General features: G+C 47.6%; 1 protein-coding gene across 1 annotated transcript in view; it reads right to left on the bottom strand.

Moving 5' to 3' along the window:
- The window catches only part of RECK (reversion inducing cysteine rich protein with kazal motifs), a 134,050-nt gene that overhangs the window by 23,781 nt on the left and 85,783 nt on the right, over positions 1 to 24,486 (bottom strand). Inside the window, exons 9-17 of the mRNA XM_078594813.1 lie at positions 23,019 to 23,307; positions 20,476 to 20,655; positions 18,857 to 19,069; positions 17,171 to 17,307; positions 4,996 to 5,217; positions 3,845 to 4,030; positions 3,011 to 3,133; positions 2,614 to 2,785; positions 1,604 to 1,799 (exon numbers count right to left, since the gene is read on the bottom strand). Of these exons, the coding sequence (XP_078450939.1) occupies positions 1,604 to 1,799; positions 2,614 to 2,785; positions 3,011 to 3,133; positions 3,845 to 4,030; positions 4,996 to 5,217; positions 17,171 to 17,307; positions 18,857 to 19,069; positions 20,476 to 20,655; positions 23,019 to 23,307 (1,718 nt within the window). The remainder of the gene's footprint in view (positions 1 to 1,603; positions 1,800 to 2,613; positions 2,786 to 3,010; positions 3,134 to 3,844; positions 4,031 to 4,995; positions 5,218 to 17,170; positions 17,308 to 18,856; positions 19,070 to 20,475; positions 20,656 to 23,018; positions 23,308 to 24,486) is intronic.

A 24,486-nucleotide genomic window follows, 5' to 3' on the forward strand; every position in this document is an offset into this window, starting at 1 on the left:
ACCACTCGCGACCTCCTCAAAACTGGTGCGGCCGTGGCGGGGCCCCGTCGAGGTGGTCGAGGTTTTGCGGCCTCAGTGCGTTCGCATCAAATGGGGGAAGCGCCGGTGGTTTGTGCACCCCTCTAGACTGAAACCCTTCGTTGCGGTGCGAGGCCCCACTCCACACACGCGTGGCCAAACATGTGGGGGGTCGGCCGACTCAAAGGGTCCGTCTCTGCTGCTCTCGCCTGACGTGTTGCCGGCTGTCCCGCCCCCAGGTGCACCAGGAATGACGGGCTCCCGCCCAACAACCCCTACGGGGGATGCCGAGGGTCTCGCGACATCAAGCGCAGACTCACTTCGAAATGGACAGCTGCCACCGGATGGTCCGTGTGACGGGCCTGCGGCAAGGACGCGCGCAAGAATGCGCAGACTCTTGTGATGCACAAAAAGACATATTTTTTTTTTCACGTGCATGGTTACTGTGCGCTGCGTCGGTGGTGTGCTCCTGGCACATTGTGCTGTGTTGTGTGTGTGTTGGGGGTTCCTTGCGATTTGTATATACGTTGCTTTTACGGAATTCGTATTTATTTGGGGGGGGTGCGTCGGGTTATTTTCCCTTCGGGGTTTTCTGGTTCTTGTTGTTGTTCTCTTCGCGTTATGGTTGAAAAAATTGAGGCACACGCGGGGCTCAAGGGGTAAATAAACCTTTATTGGAATTGTTGCAGCCGGGACGGCTGCGAGCTGTGCAGGGGGGGTGATGTAGGGCTGTTACGGAGGGGCTGTATGTGTAGGGCTGTATGCATAGGATCACACGGGAAACAAGCACAGTGGGCGGGGCTCCGTGAGTGCACGGGGAGGTGCCCGCAACGACGTCCGCACCGGGCAGCCTGGGGGGTTGCCCGGAGTTGTGATCCTCCGGGGGGTATAAATGGGGATGAGCCGGAGAGCTCGGGGCTCAGTATTAGCTAAGGAGGGAAGACCGAAGATCGTCTAGCTAGAGCCCTGGACTCCCCTGGGACGCCGCCCTTGTCAGGGCCGCGCAGGACTGAGCCAGCGGCGTGGTCCCGTGAACCAGAGATAGTACTCTGGGACTCCGGGTACCGTAGCCCGACTGACCAGTGTCGGGCCAGGAAGCCTCCCCTAGCCCGTTAGTGGAGGACTAGGAGGTAGGTCAGGGGTAGCTAGCAGAGTATCCCCAGCTATCCGGGTGAGGGGGCCGATACCCCCTCTAGTATTGTATGTCCACAGTTGTGACTACTTGTACGGAATAAATACGTGTGCCTCACCAACGGTGTCCAAGAGTCATCGACGGTACTTCACATACACTAATCTGGTCAGGCATGTGAACAATCACTTAATTTAGTTACCATTTTTTTCATCAATTTTATTTTACTAATCCGATTCCAATAGTATTTTGAGTGCCATTGCGCAGAAACCACGTTTTACAAACTACCATTACATCGGCTCACAACCATTTAAAAGTAGACTGGGTGAAAAAGTATCATTCACTCCCAGAAAAATGCGTGTAATTCCTGACACAAGCAACCTGGGAACGTTAGGTCTTGTGTATGCTTTGTGTAAACACGCTGAGGATTCAAACCTGCCAGCGATGGACACTCACTTGGCACGGTCCGGTGTAGGCCAGGGAACGCCCTCGTACGTAGAGGGCACACAGGGACGGGTGCTCCGTGTTGGTGGTGTCGCACGCAGGCTCCTGGGGTTGCCCCTCACAGGCCGGTTGCCGGGAGAGACACTCAAACTGCTCGCAGCTGAACTGCTCTAGCGAGCTCAGGCACACCCTGCGCGTGGGCACGCACCTACAGCGCAAACGTCATACCGGGGAAGCGAAAGGGGACTGATGAAGAAAAGCACCAAGCGCCGCAGTGCAACAATTGACACCAGGATTGTTATGACCTGGTCGATTCAGTCCACCATACTGTGTTCAGCCACAAAACTTCTGGTCCAAGCACCCCTCTGCGTATTCCTCACACTGCTCAACCTTGGAAAATTCCCTCCAATCATCTCTAGTCCAAATCTTATAACCGTGTTCAATTCAACAAACGTGTAGTGGCATAGCACTGGCTGCTGGCAGGAAAGGGGATCTGTGGCGTACGGCAGTCCTGACGTCAGCAGGCCAGGATAGACACGAGAGGTGGATCTAGGAGAATGGTCACAGAAGGGGCACACCAGGAACCCGCTCGTAGGTTCCAGAAAGGGGGCGTGGTCCGGGGCTGACAGTATAAGAGGGGCTCCTGTAGGGGACCTCGGGGCTGTTGTTGGAGTGGGATTCCCATCGTGCTGCTGAAGCCTTCGTCACCGTTCTTCTCATCATCTTCACCATTCTTCTCGTCGTCTTCACCATTCTTCTCGTCGTCATCTCCATCTTCACCATCTCGGGGCGCCGCTAGTCAGGCAACCTACCAACTGTCCTGGCTGAGTAGCGTCGCCGACAATAGATGGACTAATTATTAAGAGTGTTAACCCCGATGGTGCTTGTTAATAAAGAAGTGCCTCCAAGTCTTATCGTCTCCGAGTTTGTTGGCGGTGGCCGCATGGCGATTTTGGGCCTTTAGACCCTTGTGCTTAGCAACTACCAGAGATAGATAGATAAGTAAACAACAAACTTCTCACCGCTGGCCGGACGGGCAGGGGCTGGGGCTGCAGGGGTCGCGGGTAGCACACGTGCCATACTCGATCTCACTGTCCTGAAGGCCGGTGCAGCGGGCAATGCATGCATTGGGGTACGTGCGTCCATTGATGGCGCACACGGGCACAAACTGGTCGGCGCAGTTACACGGCAGGCCTGGGGTGGGGCGGTGGGATGATCGATCACATATTTTACTTGTGCGTGTGCATGTGTGTGTACACCCAACAATCTTTTGTAGGTGAAAAGCACAGGCCTAATTGTATAAAACTGAACTGCAGCATCGCCCCCTACTGGTGATTACATCCGTTTGCCAAACATAGCTCCTTCATGATGAGAATAGCGTGACTAACCGAATGTAGTAGTTATTGTTATTACTGGAACCTGTGAAGCGCCGGCGATCCTCCTCACTGCTCTCTCCACTTAGGCACTGGCGCACGGAACAGCTCAGCTCGCCAGCGAAGCAGGAGCAGACGTTGCAGTCCACTCGGAAGTGTGTGCCGTGGCCTGTGGGGATGCGCGCATGCAGGCAAAAGTCAAGGTCTGGCATATACACACAAAGTTTGCCAATTTATCCTTATAGACCAAAGGGACGAGTGTTTGTTAGCGAGCCCCTCTAAAGATCAGCACAGCACAGAAGATATATGGCCCCTCACAACACCCCGCCCATCCAACTATGCCTCTCAAAATCTGATGCTTCATCAGTATTTTGACCAAATAACCTGGAGAGCACCACATTTAATCAGATCTCAGATGCTAAGCAATGTTTAATATCGTATTTGGATGGATGACCATTTTGCATAACAGGTCTAAAATGATGTGGGGCAGCAGTGGGCATTGCATCAAAATGTATTGTTATTCTGTACTTCTATGCTCTAACATCTACACTACACACCGTCACCAATACAAACTAACCAGACATTATAAAGTATGTTAAAATAACCCTCACAATCCAATGGCACAGGGAGGCAGTTGAATGATAAAAAAGGGCTATAAATTTAGACAAAGGGAGGCCTTGGACAGCTTCAGAAACTACTTGCCACTGAAGTACATAGTGGGAAATCAAACCCAGGCTGCTGTATTTACCACTGTGACATCAAGAAAGTGCTAGGGGAAGCCTTCATCTAGCAGTGGATTGATCATGGTTGATAATGATGATCGTGATGACCAAGGCAGTGTCTCCGTCATGGCAGAGTTCGTTTTGGGGGTCCTGCGTACTCTTGCGCTGTCCCCCGACGATGCAGGAGCGAGTGTCGAGGCAGGGCGTCTCGGCGCAGTCCTCGAGTCGCCCGCTTGTCCCGCACGAGCATAGGCGGTAGCAACCGACCTCACCCGAGGCCACCGGCACCCGCACCATGCTGTCCTTCCGTACAAGGAAGTCAGATGCCTCTCCTAGCTTGCAGCCTATGCACAGGTAGAGGGGGTTGGGGGAGGGGGTTAGACGTGATGAAATGTTTAAATAGGCGGTTAGTGGAGATCACCTTCTGACAAGGAGCTCAGGAACCTATGGTCTATATCAATGGGCCCCAACATTGTGTACAAATGGCATTCGATGACAGATTAAAAAATTACCACTCATTATTTATACGCAATGCCGGTGAAAATTGAGATTCATTTTTGTATTCTGATAAATAATAATTTAGTCATATTATTTGTTTTTTTTACAGGTAAATCTCCGTTCTTTGTCGGCAAATTAACCAGGAGGTGGTTTAACCATGTGTAAAGACAGTACAGGGGACTAGCGGTCACAGGGGATAATGACAGGGGAATTAGCAAAGGAAGAGACTAGGGGCCACAAGGGGTAATGACAGGTTAATTGACATAGTAGGCACGGGGGTAATGACAGGGGAATTAGCATGGGGAGAGACTAGGGGCCATAGGGGGTAATGACAGGTTAAGCGACAGACAGGTGAACGATCTGGAGTCTACGAGAAGGATCGAGAATAGGGGTTGTGGCCAAGTGATAGAAGGGGGCAGGTGGAGATCAGGGACTGAGAGCAATTGAGAGGGTTCGAAAGAAGGGACGTGGCCAAGGGTCAAGGGATGGCCATGCTGGGAATAAAAGGGGTCGAGAGGAGAGGCTCGAGGCTGGTGTTGGAGTCAGGGTCTTCACCTGTCAAGTGAACGTGTCTTCAATAAAGAATGTCTCCTGGAGTCGTTACACGTTTGCGAAAATAAGCATTGAAAATGTGCACGCACAATAGTTGAATTATTTGCTGTTCTTTACTCGTCAAGGGCTCATGACTCAGGTGCCCACTTGACCACAAATGCCTGCAAGTAAACCATTTACTTAATCTTCATTTTATGTAGATTAAAACTGAATCAACCACTCACAGGCCTCATCAGCCACTGTGTCCACAGCCTCTCACCTGGTACGCACAGGTAGGGCAGACAGTCCTGACCCGGCGTGCAGCCCTTGCGGTTCACCTCACACAGGTGACTCGTGGGACACGGGTTGGGGTTGCACGGGTGGACCACCTCCTCAGAGCTGACTCCAGACAAGACCCCACCACTGCCAGACCCCCCCGGCCCCCAACCTTTGCCCCCACCACCACTGCTGCCGCCACCACCGTTGTTGATGGATCCTGGGGCTGCGTGACCACAGCACAAGAAAGCGCACACACGTGCAAAACCACACACACGCACACCGGGCTCACTTGAGACAAGCTTAATTGCAACACACACATCTGGGACACTGTTGTGATGCCACCATGCAAATTATGTATTGCATTGCATTATGTATTGCATTGCTTTCACTACAACACTGCATACAGACCGTGTTGGTACCTGCTTTCACTACAACAGTGCATACCGACTGTGGTGGTACCTGCTATGATTACATCAGTGCATACTGCTGTGGTGGTACCTGCTTTACATACAGCAGTGCATACTGACTATAGTTTACCTGCTATCACTACAGCAGTGCATACCGACTGTGGTGGTACCTACTATGATTACAGCAGTGCATACTGCTGTGGTAGTACCTGCTATGATTACAGCAATGCATACTGACTGTGGTGGTACCTATTCTGTTTACAGCAGTGAATACTGACTGTGGTGGTGCCTGCTGTGATTACAGCAGTGCATACTGACTGGAGTGGTACCTGCTATGATTACAGCAGTGCATAATGACTGTGGTGGAACCTACTTTCACTACGGCAGTGCATACTGACTGGTGATTACCTGCTTTCACTATAACAGTGCATACTGACTGAGGTGGTATCCTGCTATGACTACAGCAGTGCATACTGACTGTGGTAGTACCTGCTTTCACTACAGCAGTGCATACTGAATGTGGTGGCATCCTGCTATGAATACAGCAGTGCATACTGGCTGTGGTGGTACCTGCTAAGAGTACAGCAGTGCATACCGACTTTGGTGGTACCTGCTTTCACTACAGCAGTGTACACTGACTCTATTCTTAGGTTTGTGCGGTAAAGTCACGTAGGTAAAAACATTAAAATTAATAAATGTAAAATAAAATAAAAATCACGACGTTTCGGAGGCAACACAAGCTTCCGTCTTCAGGTGGAACCGTCACAGCCACGACAGCTGTTTACTTGATACAGCTGTCGTGGCTGTGACGGTTCCACCTGAAGACGGAAGCTTGTGTTGCCTCCGAAACGTCGTGATTTTTATTTTATTTTACTTTTCATAATTTTAATGTTTTTACCTACGTGACTTTACCGAAAAAACCTAAGAATATGAATCCTTGCAGTCACGAAAGCTTCAAATCTAGAATTACACTGACTCTGGTGGTACCTGCTTTAACTTCAGCAGTGCATACCGACTGTGGTGGTTCCTGCTATCACTACAGCAGTGCCTACTGACTGTGGTGGTACCTGCTATCACTCTAGCAGTGCATACTGTGGTGGTGTCTGCTATGATTACAGCAGTGCATACAGACTGTGGTGGTACCTGCTATGATTACAGCAGTGAATACTGCTGTTGTGGTACCTACTTTCAATACAGCAGTGAATACTGACTGTGGTGGTACTTGCTATGATTACAGGAGTGCAAACTGACTGTGGTGGTACCTGCTATGATTACAGCGGTGAATGATGACTGCGTTGGTGCCTGCTATGATTACAGCAGTGCATACCGACTGTGGTGGTACCTGCTATGATTACAGCAGTGCACACTGACTGTGGCGGTGCCTGCTATAATTACAGCAGTGCATACTGACTGTGGTGGTACCTGCTTTCATTACAGCAGTGCATACCGACTGTGGTGGTACGTGCTAATACTACAGCAGTGCATTTCAACTGTGGTGGTACCTGCTTTCCCTACAGCAGTACATACCGACTTTGGTGGTCCCTTCTTTCACTACAGCAGTGCATACTGACTGTGGTGGTACCTGCTATGACTACAGCAGTGCATACTGACTGTAGTGGTACCTGCTAAGACTACAGCAGTGCATACCGACTTTGGTGGGACCTGCTTTCACTACAGCAGTGCACACTGACTGTGGTGGAACCTGCTTTAACTTCAGCAGTGCATACCGACTGTGGTGATTACCGTTGTCACTACAGCAGTGCCTACTGTGGTGGTACCTGCTATCACTCCAGCAGTACATACTGTGGTGGTACCTGCTATAATTACAGCAGTGAATACTGACTGCGGTGGTGCCTGCTATGATTGCAGCAGTGAATAATGACTGCGTTGGTGCCTGCTATGATTACAGCAGTGCATACCGACTGTGGTGGTACCTGCTATGATTACAGCAATGCATATCGACTGTGGTGGTACCTGTATGATTGCAGCAGTGCATACTGACTGTGGTGATACCTGCTATCACTACAACAGTGCATACCAACTGTGGTGGTACCTGCTTTCACTACAGCAGTGCATACCGACTATGGTGATCGCTGCTATCACCACAGCAGTGCATACCAACTGTGGTGGTACCAGCTTTCTCTACAGCAGCGTATACAGACTTTGGTGGTACGTGCTTTCACGACAGCAGTGCATTCTGACTGTGGTGAAACCTGCTTTCACTACAGCAGTCCATACTGACTGTGGTGGTACCTGCTATGATTACAGCAGTGCATACTGACTGTGGTGGGACCTGCTATGATTACATCAGTGAAAACAGACTGTGGTGGTACCTGCTATGATTACAGCAGTGCATACCTACTATGGTAGTACCTGCTATGATTACAGCAGTGCATACTGACTGTGGTGGGACCTGCTATGATTACAGCAGTGCATACTGACTGTGGTGGTGCCTGCTATGATTACAGCAGTGCATAGCGACTTTGGTGGTACCTGCTTTCACTACAGCAGTGCATACTGACTGTGGTGGTAATTGATTTTACTACAGCAGTGCATATCCACTGTGATGGTACCTGCTTTCACTACAGCAGTGCATACTGACTGCGGTGGTACCTGCTATGATTACAGCAGTTCATAATGACTGCGGTGGCACCTGCTATGATTACAGCAGTACATACTGACTGTGGTGGTGCTTGCTATGATTACAGCAGTGCATAGCGACTTTGGTGGTATCTGCTTTCACTACAGCAGTGCATATTGACTGTGGTGGTAATTGATTTTACTACAGCAGTGCATATCCACTGTGATGGTACCTGCTTTCACTACAGCAGTGCATACTGACTGCGGTGGTACCTGTTATGATTACAGCAGTGCATACTGACTGTGGTGGTACCTGCTATGATTACAGCAGTGAATACTGATGGTGGTGATACCTGCTATCACTACAACAGTGCATACTGACTGTGGTGGTACCTGATTTCACTACAGCAGTGCATAATGACTGTGGTGAAACCTGCTATCACAAAAGCAGTGCATACCGAATTGGTCGAACCTGCTTTCACGACAGCAGTGCATACCGACTGTGGTGGTGCCTGCTATCACTACAGCAATGCATACTGACCGTGGTGGTACCTGCCATCACCACAGCAGTGCATACCAACTGTGGTAATACCAGCTTTCACTATAGCAGTGCATACCGACTTTGGTGTTACCTGCTATGATTACAGCAGTGCATACTGCTGTTGTGGTACCTACTTTCAATACAGCAGTGAATACTGACTGTGGTGGTACTTGCTATGATTACAGCAGTGCATACTGACTGTGGTGGTACCTGCTATGATTACAGCAGTGAATGATGACTGCGTTGGTGCCTGCTATGATTACAGCAGTGCATACCGACTGTGGTGGTACCTGCTATGATTACAGCAGTGCACACTGACTGTGGCGGTGCCTGCTATGATTACAGCAGTGCATACTGACTGTGGTGGTACCTGCTTTCATTACAGCAGTGCATACCGACTGTGGTGGTACGTGCTAATACTACAGCAGTGCATTTCAACTGTGGTGGTACCTGCTTTCCCTACAGCAGTACATACCGACTTTGGTGGTCCCTTCTTTCACTACAGCAGTGCATACTGACTGTGGTGGTACCTGCTATGACTACAGCAGTGCATACTGACTGTAGTGGTACCTGCTAAGACTACAGCAGTGCATACCGACTTTGGTGGGACCTGCTTTCACTACAGCAGTGCACACTGACTGTGGTGGAACCTGCTTTAACTTCAGCAGTGCATACCGACTGTGGTGATTACCGTTGTCACTACAGCAGTGCCTACTGTGGTGGTACCTGCTATCACTCCAGCAGTACATACTGTGGTGGTACCTGCTATAATTACAGCAGTGAATACTGACTGCGGTGGTGCCTGCTATGATTGCAGCAGTGAATAATGACTGCGTTGGTGCCTGCTATGATTACAGCAGTGCATACCGACTGTGGTGGTACCTGCTATGATTACAGCAATGCATATCGACTGTGGTGGTACCTGTATGATTGCAGCAGTGCATACTGACTGTGGTGATACCTGCTATCACTACAACAGTGCATACCAACTGTGGTGGTACCTGCTTTCACTACAGCAGTGCATACCGACTATGGTGATCGCTGCTATCACCACAGCAGTGCATACCAACTGTGGTGGTACCAGCTTTCTCTACAGCAGCGTATACAGACTTTGGTGGTACGTGCTTTCACGACAGCAGTGCATTCTGACTGTGGTGAAACCTGCTTTCACTACAGCAGTCCATACTGACTGTGGTGGTACCTGCTATGATTACAGCAGTGCATACTGACTGTGGTGGGACCTGCTATGATTACATCAGTGAAAACAGACTGTGGTGGTACCTGCTATGATTACAGCAGTGCATACTGACTATGGTGGCACCTTCTATGATTAAAGCAGTGCATACCTACTATGGTAGTACCTGCTATGATTACAGCAGTGCATACTGACTGTGGTGGGACCTGCTATGATTACAGCAGTGCATACTGACTGTGGTGGTGCCTGCTATGATTACAGCAGTGCATAGCGACTTTGGTGGTACCTGCTTTCACTACAGCAGTGCATACTGACTGTGGTGGTAATTGATTTTACTACAGCAGTGCATATCCACTGTGATGGTACCTGCTTTCACTACAGCAGTGCATACTGACTGCGGTGGTACCTGCTATGATTACAGCAGTTCATAATGACTGCGGTGGCACCTGCTATGATTACAGCAGTACATACTGACTGTGGTGGTGCTTGCTATGATTACAGCAGTGCATAGCGACTTTGGTGGTATCTGCTTTCACTACAGCAGTGCATATTGACTGTGGTGGTAATTGATTTTACTACAGCAGTGCATATCCACTGTGATGGTACCTGCTTTCACTACAGCAGTGCATACTGACTGCGGTGGTACCTGTTATGATTACAGCAGTGCATACTGACTGTGGTGGTAATTGATTTTACTACAGCAGTGCATATCCACTGTGATGGTACCTGCTTTCACTACAGCAGTGCATACTGACTGCGGTGGTACCTGCTATGATAACAGCAGTGCATACTGACTATGGTGGCACCTTCTATGATTAAAGCAGTGCATACCTACTATGGTAGTACCTGCTATGATTACAGCAGTGCATACTGACTGTGGTGGGACCTGCTATGATTACAGCAGTGCATACTGACTGTGGTGGTGCCTGCTATGATTACAGCAGTGCATAGCGACTTTGGTGGTACCTGCTTTCACTACAGCAGTGCATACTGACTGTGGTGGTAATTGATTTTACTACAGCAGTGCATATCCACTGTGATGGTACCTGCTTTCACTACAGCAGTGCATACTGACTGCGGTGGTACCTGCTATGATTACAGCAGTTCATAATGACTGCGGTGGCACCTGCTATGATTACAGCAGTACATACTGACTGTGGTGGTGCTTGCTATGATTACAGCAGTGCATAGCGACTTTGGTGGTATCTGCTTTCACTACAGCAGTGCATATTGACTGTGGTGGTAATTGATTTTACTACAGCAGTGCATATCCACTGTGATGGTACCTGCTTTCACTACAGCAGTGCATACTGACTGCGGTGGTACCTGTTATGATTACAGCAGTGCATACTGACTGTGGTGGTAATTGATTTTACTACAGCAGTGCATATCCACTGTGATGGTACCTGCTTTCACTACAGCAGTGCATACTGACTGCGGTGGTACCTGCTATGATTACAGCAGTGCATACTGACTGTGGTGGCACCTGCTATGATTACAGCAGTACATACTGACTGTGGTGGTGCCTGCTATGATTACAGCAGTGCATAGCGACTTTGGTGGTACTTACTTTCACTACAGCAGTGCATACTGACTGTGGTGGTAATTGATTTTACTACAGCAGTGCATATCCACTGTGATGGTACCTGCTTTCACTACAGCAGTGCATACTGACTGTGGTGGTACCTGCTATGATTACAGCAGTGCATACTGACTGCGGTGGCACCTGCTATGATTACAGCAGTACATACTGACTGTGCTGGTACCTGCTATCACTACAGTAGTACATACTGACTCTATAGCAGTATATATCAAATCTATAGCACAAAGTACTCACCTGGCAGAGTGGCGTGGTGAGGCCTAGTCCCGTGCAGAGCCCCCGGCTTCACCTAGATTGCCCAGCCGGCCGAGGTGGCACCTTGGTAGGCTGGAGGCTGGGCCGCTAACCCCCCCCCCTCCCCCCCCCACGATCCCCCCTGCCCGCGCTACAATAATACTATCTAAGCGCTATAATATTAGTATCTACCGACCCTAAAATAGTAAGTTCACATATTGGGTGGGATGGGGGGGGGGGGAGAAAAGGACATGACACTTTGATGAATTTACCTCAGCGTTGTGTGTATTTTATTGGCATTTTGAACGTGAATGATAAATCCCCCCCCCCCCCCTCCACCGATGACGTGTGTGCATTGCTAGGGGCAACCCCCGGGCAGCTTTAGCGGTGTGAGGAAATAATAAATAAATAAATTTCACTACATTCTTTATTTAACTGCTTTAAAGTTGATGGATGGGAAAACGGAATAGCGCTGGCTCACCACGGGGCTTACGGCGTGGTACCCGGCTACTTTTTCAAAACGTCAACCCCACGGTTTGCCAGCCAAATCCTTCGCAAGTGTGCGTTCACAGACAGACGGACAGACAAAAAATTACGTTGATAGGTAAGATAGTGTGCACCCACGTAGGGTGCGTACAGTCCCCATTGTGTGCAAGAATAAAGAAAGGTGCCTCAAATTATTCCTGTCTCTGAACTGCGTCACTACATATACATAAGTGTCATGAGATGTGGGTTAGGCATATACACCTGATAACGTATTATGGAAGTTTTGTATTGAAGTATTGAATCGAAGGATCATTCATAAGATATACATAATACGAATTATGTAAATTCTCCACGACCAAAATAACATGTTTGTTAAGTACATTTTTTATAATGAAAAATCATTTGGTTAGTGAGGTGAAAATCAGTTTCCATGCAGACTCCATTAACAAGCTATTTCTACGTCTATCGAGTTCCCACACCATCTTGTTGCCAGTGTTATGTAAGGTAACATCGCCACGACCATATGAACCTTATGGCGGTACCCCGGGGTACCATAGCACCCCGGCTCTCGCATAATGTCCGTGATGCAGTCATTTTTAGTCTGTTGATGGTCGGGGATGCAGCAATCGACTCATCTCGAGCTGTACACGATGCACTGGTGCATACGAGCGCTCAGAGTTTCGGCACAATCGTCCTCGCTGCGTTTCGACATCGCGAAGTGGCACTGATTTTGGGTTGATTGGTACCCCAGTCGCGGAGTTAAGTACACCCCTGGAAAAAATAGTGTCCCAGAAATAAAATATTTAATTGCCTCGGCCATTTTGTATTATTTGGTAACCCGGGTTACCGCCAAAAGGATCAAATATCAACCTATCTACGTGATTTTACCGAAAGACCCAAAGAATAAGAAGAGTAAGATCTCCGTCTTTCTCAGTCTCACAATAAAGAATGTTTCCTTGTTTAATGTCGTTCCATTTAAATCGTGTAAAACATTTTTTGTATAGAATGATTCCAGGATATTGTGTACATCCATATGGAGAACAATAGGATGCACGAACACCTGCAAAACTTCATTGTTGGCCTCAATGTCAGGAGTATAACCAGAGCCTGCCCAACCACCTTTGTTTTCCCAGTGGCTCTAATTGCATACTGCAGCAGGAATCCATTTTAAGGATGAGCCGACCTAAAGAAGGCTGTTTCAAAATAATCAAGGCTACAGACGCACATTACACCGGGGGAAATTAAGAATATCTGCGTTCACACAATCTTGAGATGACCTCCGGAGGGAAGGGAGTTTTATATGGGTTATGACATTAGGTGTCAGGATGTCCAGGCAGCCAGAACAAAGGTGCAATTAGGCTGACCAGATCAATGCAAGGGGCGTGATGGGAGGAGGAGCTTTGGGCTTTTGACGTGTCTTAGGGAAGAAGTCCCTATGTACCAATATACGAAAATCATACAAGTTAGTCTTGCTGAGGGGAAACTCCGGGGTATGGTCCTCGCAAACAACCAGAGAGTCGAGTCTTGCTGAGGCAAAGGCTCTGTATTGCTAAGTGTTGAGTTCTGCACTGACAGACTCTGAGTATTGCTGAAAGTTGTATTCTATGTTTTTCCTTATGTTTTGAGCCACTTGCAGAGTCAAGGACTTCGAGAAGTTGTACTGTACTAAACTAAGAGTAGTGAGAAGCTAAGAGGTGTGAGAATGCATTTTCATATAATACTGTGGTCAGCTTAGATATGTGAGACGTTAAGTGGATATTTTAGTTAAATACTAATATCGAGTGTGCATTAAATGTTGTCCAATCTATAGGCTGGGAAAGTTATGTTGTCCAAGTGACTGATATTCTGATAATAAGAGTTTTCTGGAGAGTGAGCGAGGAGCAGTGAGACAACGGCGCACAGCAGGAGACCTCCCGAGAGAGGGGGGGGGGCACCAAGGGTGCTCGCTCGAAGCAGGCAGCTGACAAGGAATAAGAATATGAATCCTTGCAGTCACGAAAGCTTCAAATCTAGAAGGAATAAGGAGCAGCGTGACCACAGAGTACTCCAACTGCTGATCGAGTATGATGCACAGACAACAGTGCGAAGGAGCAACGAGCAGCAGGGCCGCGAGCGCACTACAACTGTGGACCAAGCCTGCCGTTCTACATACACATCGTTGTGGAACTTGAGGTATTGTTCATAAAGGAGAAACATTAACTTTACACTCACTCACTATTGTTAACTGTACCTTTTACAGGTTGTGGGCCAAGAAAAATCTCAGCTTGCATGCCTCACACACCATAACAAGGGCATTGTGCATGGTCGCGTTACCATGAGACAGCCTATTGTTTATTTTCATCACGTGATTGTGAGATCCGATGGTTGACGTTTTCTAACTATTTTATACGCATTTGATGAGAACGCATTCTACGCGAATATTGCCATTTTGAGGTGTTGCCTATTGTCCTGGTTAACCCCGGGATCGTGAAATTTGACCACTGATGCTTTTATGATCATCCAGTACGGATTGATGAGTACGTATATTTTCATGGGCACTGTTGTCGGTATTCTGATGGTAAGAATTTGGTGTTAGAGTAAGTAATATTAAAGTTGCTTAGATTAAAAACAGGTTTCCAAGTGCTTCTTTCCTAGATTCGTGCATTATTGTCGTAACGACCACCATCAATTCCATAGACCCAGCAATCAAATTCACCATGGAAGTAGAAAAGGATGGCATGCTACCCTTCTTGGATGTCTTAATCAAAAAGAGACCAGATGGCTCAATGAGCCACTCTGTCTACAGGAAAGTAACCCATACTGACGCCTACCTAAAACCTGATTCCCACCATCGTCCATCCCAAAAGAATCCCCTCATAAAACGCTACACCAAAAAGCTCAATGTATCTCCGACCATGAACACCTGACCAGTGAACTCAAACACGTACACCAGGCTCTCAAGGCGAATGGATATTTTGACTACACAATCCGCAAAGCCACCACTCCAACCGTGAGGAAGGAGCCATCTGAAGATCCAATCAAAACCGTCACCTTACCTTACATAGCAGGGATAACCAAAAATATTTCCTAAATCTTGAACAAACACAAGATCCAGGTCCGATTTAACACAGTGCATAAAATTCGTGATCTGATCCCATCTGTGAAGGACAAGATTCCTGACATGCAATATCCCGGCGTCTACAAACTAAGTTGTATCTGCGGCAGCAGTTACATTGGGGAAACCAAACAACATGTCTCAGACCGTGTTCGTAAACATAAGGCAAATCTGAAACACGGCAGGACCAATACTTCTGCCGTGGCTGATCATTACTTTAATACGGCTGGCTCACCTAAAATTTATTTCTCTAAGACGATGGTACTTTGCAAGCCGACTGGCTATCAAAAAAGATTCGTTCACAAAGCCATCCATATATACAGACACAGACACAATTTAAACCGAGACGATGGTTTTAAACTCAGCAATCATTGGAAAGATGTCATCAACCACTTTGGGTCATGACATGATTTGTGTTTTCTTGTCCACCTCCACCGTCAGCAGTGTGGGTATGTGGAGTGAGGTGCAATGCTTTGATTGGTGTAGACCTACTGCCAGGGTCGGGGCCCTCTCCTACATTAACATTAGATACCCCGCCCAACTCTAAACCTTTATAAACAGCTTGCCCTCAGAGGCTAACCTCCCTGTTCCTAATGACGACCGCTTGTGTTGCGATCGAGACGTCGTGATATTTTATTATTTTTGTATTCACTTTATTTTAATTTTTATTATTTTGTTATTATTTTTCTATCTATGTGACTTCACCAAAAGAACCATAGAATATACATTTTTATATTTAATTTTAGAAAAAATCACAATATATACAACCGTTAACTGGCTATTTGCCTGGCAATCCGGTCGTCTCTCTTTGTCGAGCCATCATACAATCAGTTGAACTTATATCTGAATTCCAATCATCTGATAAATTATTTACGTTGGGCCACAGTTGCAGAGGTAGAAGGGCTCACAGGTGTCAGAATCATATCGAGCTCCAGCCCACCATGCAGTTCCAGGCAAGAAGAAGGTTGCATGAGGCACTTGGCCTCCCATACTTCACAAATCTGCCACAGCGCTCTCGACATATTTACTAGTGGCTCTAAAGTAATCACCGTTTTCTACAAACATGTATCTCTGGGTTATAGAATAGTCCTTGTGAACTCTTGATCACAATTAACGTGTTGAGAATGGGAGCAACGCAACCCAGACTACATAAAGATGCCTATCTCGATCCTGACAAGATGGCGTCCCCCACCTCTCATGGCCTCTTTCATAACTCCTCTTCTCAAAGACCTCCTCCTGAAAATGCGTTCTACCACTGAAAGATCTCTACCATGTTTGTTTGGAAAATTTCTTCTGAGAGATTTTTTTTTATATATATAACTACCAATATGAACCTAATTCTGAACGCTATGAAATTAAATTGGGCACTACAGATAGAATCAAAGTGAGAAAGACAGGCATACTCGGTGCATTGATCGCGGCATGATAGAATGAATGAGCTATTCGCGTCTCAATGAACGCACACATACAATCACATGCGGCACAGCACATCTGCAGTGCTGTGTTGCATGTGATTGTATGTGTGTTGTTGGTTATGTACGGTACAAAAGAAGTTGAACATACATTCACAGCACGTTTTTATAGACTGCAGGGCTACATAGTACAGCAAAATTCACTGTTGTACTACTCTATGCTCCCACATCTATGCTCCACACCTTCACCAAACTGCATGAATCAGCATACAGAAATATTGGCAGTATGGTGAAATATCCCAAATGATCCGCATGCAATTGGGGACCCTCATCCAGCAGTAGACTAACAAAATGGTACATTTACATATCTTTTATAAAAGTAGGCCACTGGTACCTATTCCCAGTGACACAGCTATTGAATGCATGGGCAGTATAACTTCTGGGATACAGCATGTCAGGGGAAATTTGACAGAAGGGCCAGATTTATTCCTTACACCTAAGCCTATGCCAACACACGCTACGTCACTGCCTATTCTGACCAGTTTATCTTAAGCTTGGTGGTGTAATCGCTGCCCCGTACAAAGAATGCAAGCCACTCGTGACAAGATGCATGCATGTGAAACTTACTAAGGTAGCGTGAGAGAGGGATACATTGTTCCGGCTCATCTGTGGGCGAGAGGATGTCGCAGATTGTGTCAGCCGAGTGTCCGGCAGGAAAGCGGTCCATGTCCCCACACTGCTCCAAGATGTCCACACAGTCAGACCTGTCCATGATCATACACATTTTGCACCTCCGATTAGCATGGTTGACTATGTACGGTGCAAAAGAAGTTCAACATACATACACATAATGACCACATCAGCTACCAGCATGAACATCAATGACAGTACAATGACCAAACACTCAAGATTCTTTTTCTGAAATTGCATCATCATATTTACGTGGCATCTTTAATGACAGAATTGTTTGGAATGTACTACTATAATGAGCCAATAATGTCTGTGTGTCTCGCGTGTGACGTAACTCCATGTCGGCCAGCCCCCCTCCTTAATAATCATGAACAGGTGACGTCCTATAAATAGACCCCCCCCCCCTCATTAATAATCATGAGCGGGTGACGTCACTCCACATGCAGCACCCCCCCCCCCTCATTAATAATCATGAGCAGGTGACGTCACTACACATCGAAGAGCCCCGCTCATTAATAATCATGAAGAGATGACGTCTTCCAAATGGACACCCCCCCCCCGTCATTAATAATAGTTAGCGGGTGACGTCACTCCACATGGGGGGGGCGAGGCGCCTCCTCCCCCTCCTCAGCGTCAACTTACAACCCTCACTATAAAGATAGAACCCTCACTTCACGCGATCTCAATAACGCCATTGAGACAGAGAAGTAAAAAGGACGTCATGATGAACAAGGGATTATCACTTTTAAATGATATAAGTCTGTGTCACCGCGGCCTTACAAATTGTACACAAATTGATGCAATGAATATCACGTCGTGATCTGATTTTCACTTGCAAGTTTCAGATTTACTGAAATACGCCCGTCCTTGGACGGGCAAAAGGCTAGTTTCTAATAACAGTTTAATGTTCGGTGTGTAATCATTCACTCCCCCCAGAGATTCGATGAATTATAAAAATCTGGGGTCATGATTATATCCTAACATTATTATTGTTTAACTCGCTGTCTCTTTGATATTGTTTATCATTTGTTCTGTTTCATTTGCAGTGTCCCGTTTACGATATTAGCAAAAACTAAATGTTTCCATAAACTTGACATTGCATAATTTCTTACATGCACAATTCGACACATGTTTCATGAACATAGAGAACAGATATACATATGTAATGACTTAACACACATTTCTTGAGATGGCACTTTATTAAAGACAAGTTCACTTGACATCAGGCGGAGACCCCACTGCAACGACCCTGCGTCTCCCGCGCATTTCCCTTATATACCAACACGAGGCCACGCCCCCCTTCCCTAACCTTCTCGCTGACTCTGGACACTCGCTCCACTGGCAGACTCTACCGTCCTCTTCCGTTACCTGACTACGCTCCCTTCTCAAACATTCCCGTAGCCATCAGTCTCTTAACACTCACAACTCATACCCCTGTCATTACCTCCCGTGGCCACTAGTACATTCGCACTGTAGTCTGACTCCCCTGTCATTACTTCCCGTGGCCACTAGTCCACTCACACCGCATTACACACATATAAATGAACCAGACAGCTCATCACATTGTTTATTTGGGAAGGAGTGCGTGGCGGTGCTTCCTGTGCCGCCGCAAGAGTTCCCCACCTGCATATGATGGCAACAGGAGAGCTACCGAGGCACGGCTTGACCTGCAACACGCATGCGATGGCCTTCCACGTTTCGGGCTGGCAGCGGCGAATGTCTTTGACGGGAATGATGAGGAAGGGCATCTGGATGGTGCCGCGCTCCCACAGGCGGATGTCATTGAGTGCACCCTGGTCAGCCTGCGCGTTGCATCCACGGAACAGCTCCGTCGGCCTGCCAGGGTCGCACGCCTTTTTCGTGAGAATAATGTATTGCATAGCATGGCTTTTATCTGTAAACCAGTGAGTCAACTAGTTGTCATTTTTTCAGATTATTGCCGATTGGCCTTTGATCAAGTCACCTAGAAGATGCCTGACCTTTTCAAATCTTGAAAGATCAGCAAGGGATTATTTCAGCTGGGAAAGCCTCACTGAAGCTCTTCACTTTTTTCAGGAGGGTCCCGCCAAGTTTTTCACAGTAGGGGGCGATATTTGCTATGTGCAATGCCAATTGAGCAATTTGCAGGTACGTTTTCAAAGTTTACAAATTTGGACCATGATGCCAGGTCACAATGGCCTTCTCTTGCGAATGATATCATGGGATTTTTGAATCAGATGGTATGTATATTTTATGGTTAATGCATCTGCAATAATAACCAGGGTGGCCGCTGCATCCAAACCATTAACCTCTACAACAAGCGGTGAATGCTTTACTGCTGGATCACGTCAGGATGTTTCTTAGGTGGGTGACCAACAGGCACAGCGAGTTGTTATGAGGTCAGAAATTTAGACAATGACAAAATGGAGCGAAAGCGTACAAAATAAGCGTGGAGTGGTAAATGCTTGATACTACACTGAGAGGCAGAGTGGAACAAATTGTTCGGAGAACATACGTGAGTCAGAGACATGACGTTGAGAGATTTAGCCAAAGGAGGCAACACACCGAAAATGACGCACACTACAAACTTTGCAACCTGAGCACGATTGAACCTGGATAGCGCTCGGATATGATGCACGTGCAAAATGTTGCATGTAATGTGCTGAAACTGGATGTATGACAGGTGGAAAAGGGTAATGGTGCAGCCCTGCAATCGCTCGCTCTAGTCGCTACTGGTGGAAGGGCCTCCTTTAGATGGAGCTCGAGAAAGCTCCTGTAGAAGGTATTTTGGCCTACTTTTCCAAACTGACCAGATGTCTTGGAAGAGGTCAAAATGAATACCACTGCATCGCCCCACCACACAACGATCTGCCAATCGACTAACTGTGGTGTATCCATGTATACTATACGTATGACATATATAAATGTAAATGAAAAATTAGGTCCAATTTTGGGAAGCTACAATCAACTTCAAAGTGGATGATAATTACGCACCAGCAATGAATGCACAAGTACTGGGCGTCTGGGAAGCTGCATGGACTGTACGTGCTTATTTAGCAAAGCAAGCACATAAGCCATTGCTAAATCCACCTGTGCATGCCACCTGAGACTGTAAAAATCCGAGATGAAGCTTGTAGCCCCCACAAACAGAAATCATGAACTGCCACTGCCTGCAGTGGTCATATTCCTAGATATAGATCCCACACACAAAAACAACTAACCATTGGGCTGTCTCAGGATTTGCTTTAAGCACACACACACACCTGTTGTTAAAGTTGGTGCAGTAGTTGAGGTCCCGACAGCCCAGCTGGCACGGCTCTCGCACGTCCGCAAGGCAGCCCATCATGGATGGCTCCTGGAGTCGGTACTCACACTCCCGCTCAAACTCCTGCCAGCTCTGGGCACTACCCCAGCTCATGCTGAAGAGTCCAACGCATAGATCCCTGAACCACAGCAAGAGCGACGGGGGGGGGGGGGGTGAGGCGACACACGAATATGCCAGTAGGCAAGGGAGAATGGGCGATCGGCTCAAATATCAAGGCCTTAATTTTTCCGGTATCAGAGGAGAGAACTAGACTGTCTTATACTACTGCTCATTCCCATATTTTTCTCTCCACGTAGAAAATACGCATTTTTTTACGCATTCTATCAGCCACGTGGCCTTCTGCTTTTGTGTTATATGCTACCACGTAGGTTTTTGCGGTTGTGATGTGTAGCTCCCATGTGTTTTCAGGTTGTACCGTGTGTTGTTCGGCACGATGTCCAACAATTCCCTGCACATTCTGGAAACACCTATAAAAGGCTCACAACTCAAAAAACACATTAGAGAGAAAACTGGTCCCATATGCCACTTGGGGTTCAATAATGTGATCTACTGCTGCATTGAGGCGTTGACATGTTTCATAGAATTGGTGGTTGTTGTCATAAACAATGTCACAGAAAGTCAATGTTTTCAATACAGTATTTGTGGAAAGTCAACAGTGCGTGCACCATGAATAAAATTGTTCCTTCTTACAGGATTTTGAAATTTCCACTACTTTGTCAGGACTATCGCTGGAAATAGCAAGCATCTCCATAATGATTTTAGCAGAGCCACCGAAAGGTTTTTGGACGGTCTGAGCAAAATGCCAGATGAGGTGCCCTTTGAGGCTCCCTCTGCCCTAATTGACCCCCCTTGGATTTGAGGCCAAGGTACTAATTTTATTGACCTCCGAAGGATGATGTGCTGATTGAACCCCTAGCTTGTTGGTGCTCTCCCACAGCACGAATCAGCCAGATCATACATCAACGCAGCACTGCACAGAAAAACAAACATTGGTCATGTTCAGTGTGCTGACTAAAAAAGGAAAACCAAACACAAAGAGCAAACAATACGAACTGTACCAGACCACTCTACTGGCTTTCTCTTCCCTTTGCTGTGGGGAAATGGTGCCACCTATTGCCCCAATGTAGAACAAAAACAACAATAACTGCGATATTATCTTCATCAGGTTTACTTTACTGTAGTATAACGCAGTTTTTCCTCATTGCAAGGCTCGCGGGCCACTGGCGACACCCTGGTGACCTTTAGTGCGGCCCCTGACGTGCAGCCCCCCGACAATACACGAATGGTGAAAACACCCCCTTGGCAGGCGGGTGTGGTGACACTCACACTGATGATGTTTTATCGGCGAAGGTGTCCCCCCCTCTCATAAATTAGTGAACAGCACTGGTATAAACGTGTCGAATAATCGCAACGATGCACGTAGCGACTCGTGCTCCTCCCTATTAGAGTGTCACAATTCGGCGGCCGCAATTCAATTCAAGAAGCAATTCCATATATACAACATTGTGGAATTCGTAGCTCTTTTGGTGGCTGCGATGGCCTATCATGTGCAACATATACAGTACGAATAAAACAAAAGAAATTGATTATCACGCACTTTATGCGTAATATATTGTCATATATAAATGGATGCATCGTTACGTACTGTGGGGGGAAATTGTATATCACAAGGAAAACATTGGAAACCCAAAGCAACCCACTTTTCCAATAACCAACATTTGTCACTCCAAATAGAAACGTCTTGAGGTAGTGTTGGTTTTCTCATACGACCAAAATTACCTTCTGATCTCATCAGATATTGGAAGCTAAGTTGGATTGAGCCTGGAGAATCTCTTGGATGGGTAACCACCTTTCAAAAGCAGGTTCCCATCGGCCTGCGGAGCTGCATGGTGGACAGTAGAGGGCAGTGGAAGTCAAATGCCCACTTTCACTAACCTACACTGGCCAGCATGGCACGGTTGACTACGTATGGTGCGAAAGAAGTTCAACATACACACAAAGTGTGGTCTAGACCAAGGGTCGGCAACCTGCAGCTCGGGGGCCACGTGCGGCTCTTTACGGACTGCTTCGTGACGTAATGTAAGAATGTATTCACATGCATTGTGGCTCTTGAAATATTGAGTTTTGTACCGAATTCGATGTTTTTGTTAAATGGCTCTGTTTGATATTTTAGTGGCCGACCCCTGGTATAAACCCACGTGAGCAGCATGGCAAGGAGAGGCCCCATTCACGCAGTGGATTGACAAACGGTGTTGCCGATCACCTTGCACCAAACGGGAACAGCTGCCACGAGGTAGTTGTGGGGGGGGGGGTCCACCTTAACAACCCCACTGCAGGGCATTGGAACGGTTGAGATGAAAAGCGGTGATGCGAGACGCATTGCGTCACTGCCGAGACGCTTTGCGTCACTGCCGAGGCGCTTCGGCGAGCGCTTTTTAGGAACGCAAGTCGGCCCTCGTGAGCTTCACGCGAGCCAACCACCTGCAGTGCGGGGAATTGGCTCGCGAGCAGCACTGCAGCTTGGCTCCATCCAGGCCCGTGGGTGAAGAGGCCGCGTCCTGCGCACCGCCGCCGCCTGAACGCCGCCGGCCGCCCCCCGTGTCGGCGCCCTCCAGAAAGCACTGCCAGAGCGGGTCCTGTGGCAGAGGCTGCCGGCCGCAGCCCTCGATGAGGCCCTCCACCATCTCCTGCTCCGACGCGATGGTGACGAGCACGCGGCGGCATGCCGCCTCGCACTTCGAGTCAGCCGCGCGCTCGCAGCAGTGGAGGCCTTCGTGCGCGCGCACAGTCAACAGCGGTCGTTCGTCATTTACGTTTGTTTAAACACGTAGTAGGCTTTCACGACCAATATCATCCATAATAGTTTTTTTTTGGTGGGGGGGTTAGATCGCATATGTCGCTAAACCCGTCACCACCCGACACAGCCAATTCGTAAGGTTTGTCACGTGAACAGAACTTGCAAATTCGTTACTAGTACAGCACACTGGTGTCTTGGGGAAAAGAACCTTCATTACGGATAATTTACGATTGTGAAGAGGTGCCTTTCGTCCGTAGATGCCCGATGCGCCACTGCGCATGGAAAGCGGGGCATAACCAGAACCTGCAGGGTCAACGGAAATAACTAGGCGGGAGCGGGGGGGGGAGTAAGGCCAATTTTAAAGAAGTGAGTTTTCAAAACCGACTTAAATAGGTCTAAACGACTCTGAATATCTTCTTGGTACATGAAAAGCATTCCAAAGCCTGGGAGCTGCACTGGCAAAAGGGGTGATTACTCCAGGACACGAGCCTTGACCTCGGCATAATTAAAAGGTGATCTTAAAATCTCTGGAGAATAAATATGGATCCGTTTCTGCAAATATTACGGGGCTAACCCATGGGGTGCCTTGTAGGTCAGTAGCAGGATCTTATCGTTCACTTGATACTTGACGGGTAGCCAATACAAAGACCAAGGACCCCCGTAGAGCCGTAGACTGTGGGGGCAAGTGTTGTTAGCGAGCACCTGTGAAGGTCGGCACCAGCACACAAGGGGGTGGGTGACCAGCAACAAACCCGCCCACCTTTGTTTCCACCAGTACTGATGTTTCATATACACGCACCGCATCGGGTACTGAGTTAAGGCTCAATAGACCTAGGGGAGACCCAGGACCGGTTCAGATAATCATCACCGGTGTTGGCCGGGACTGTGAATTGGACTCGTGTTTCCGGGTTCGTAATGCAGCAATTCGACAACACGATGTGTTGGATATTTAACAGGAACTTACTGGCAGAGCTAAATGAGCTGGTTACGCACCCAATGAATGCTTTTCATCGCGGTGTTTTGCTTGCAAAGATAATGCTGTATCACACCGGGCAATCAGGCATTCGTTCGTTATATTCTTCCGTGTGGAAATATGCTCAGGAGCTAAATGGCAATGTCGAGGTCTGATAAGCCACGCGACGAGAGGGCTTC

Source organism: Lampetra planeri, chromosome 1 (assembly GCF_965212315.1).
Source record: "Lampetra planeri chromosome 1, kcLamPlan1.2.h2, whole genome shotgun sequence".
Lineage (NCBI taxonomy): Eukaryota > Metazoa > Chordata > Hyperoartia > Petromyzontiformes > Petromyzontidae > Lampetra > Lampetra planeri.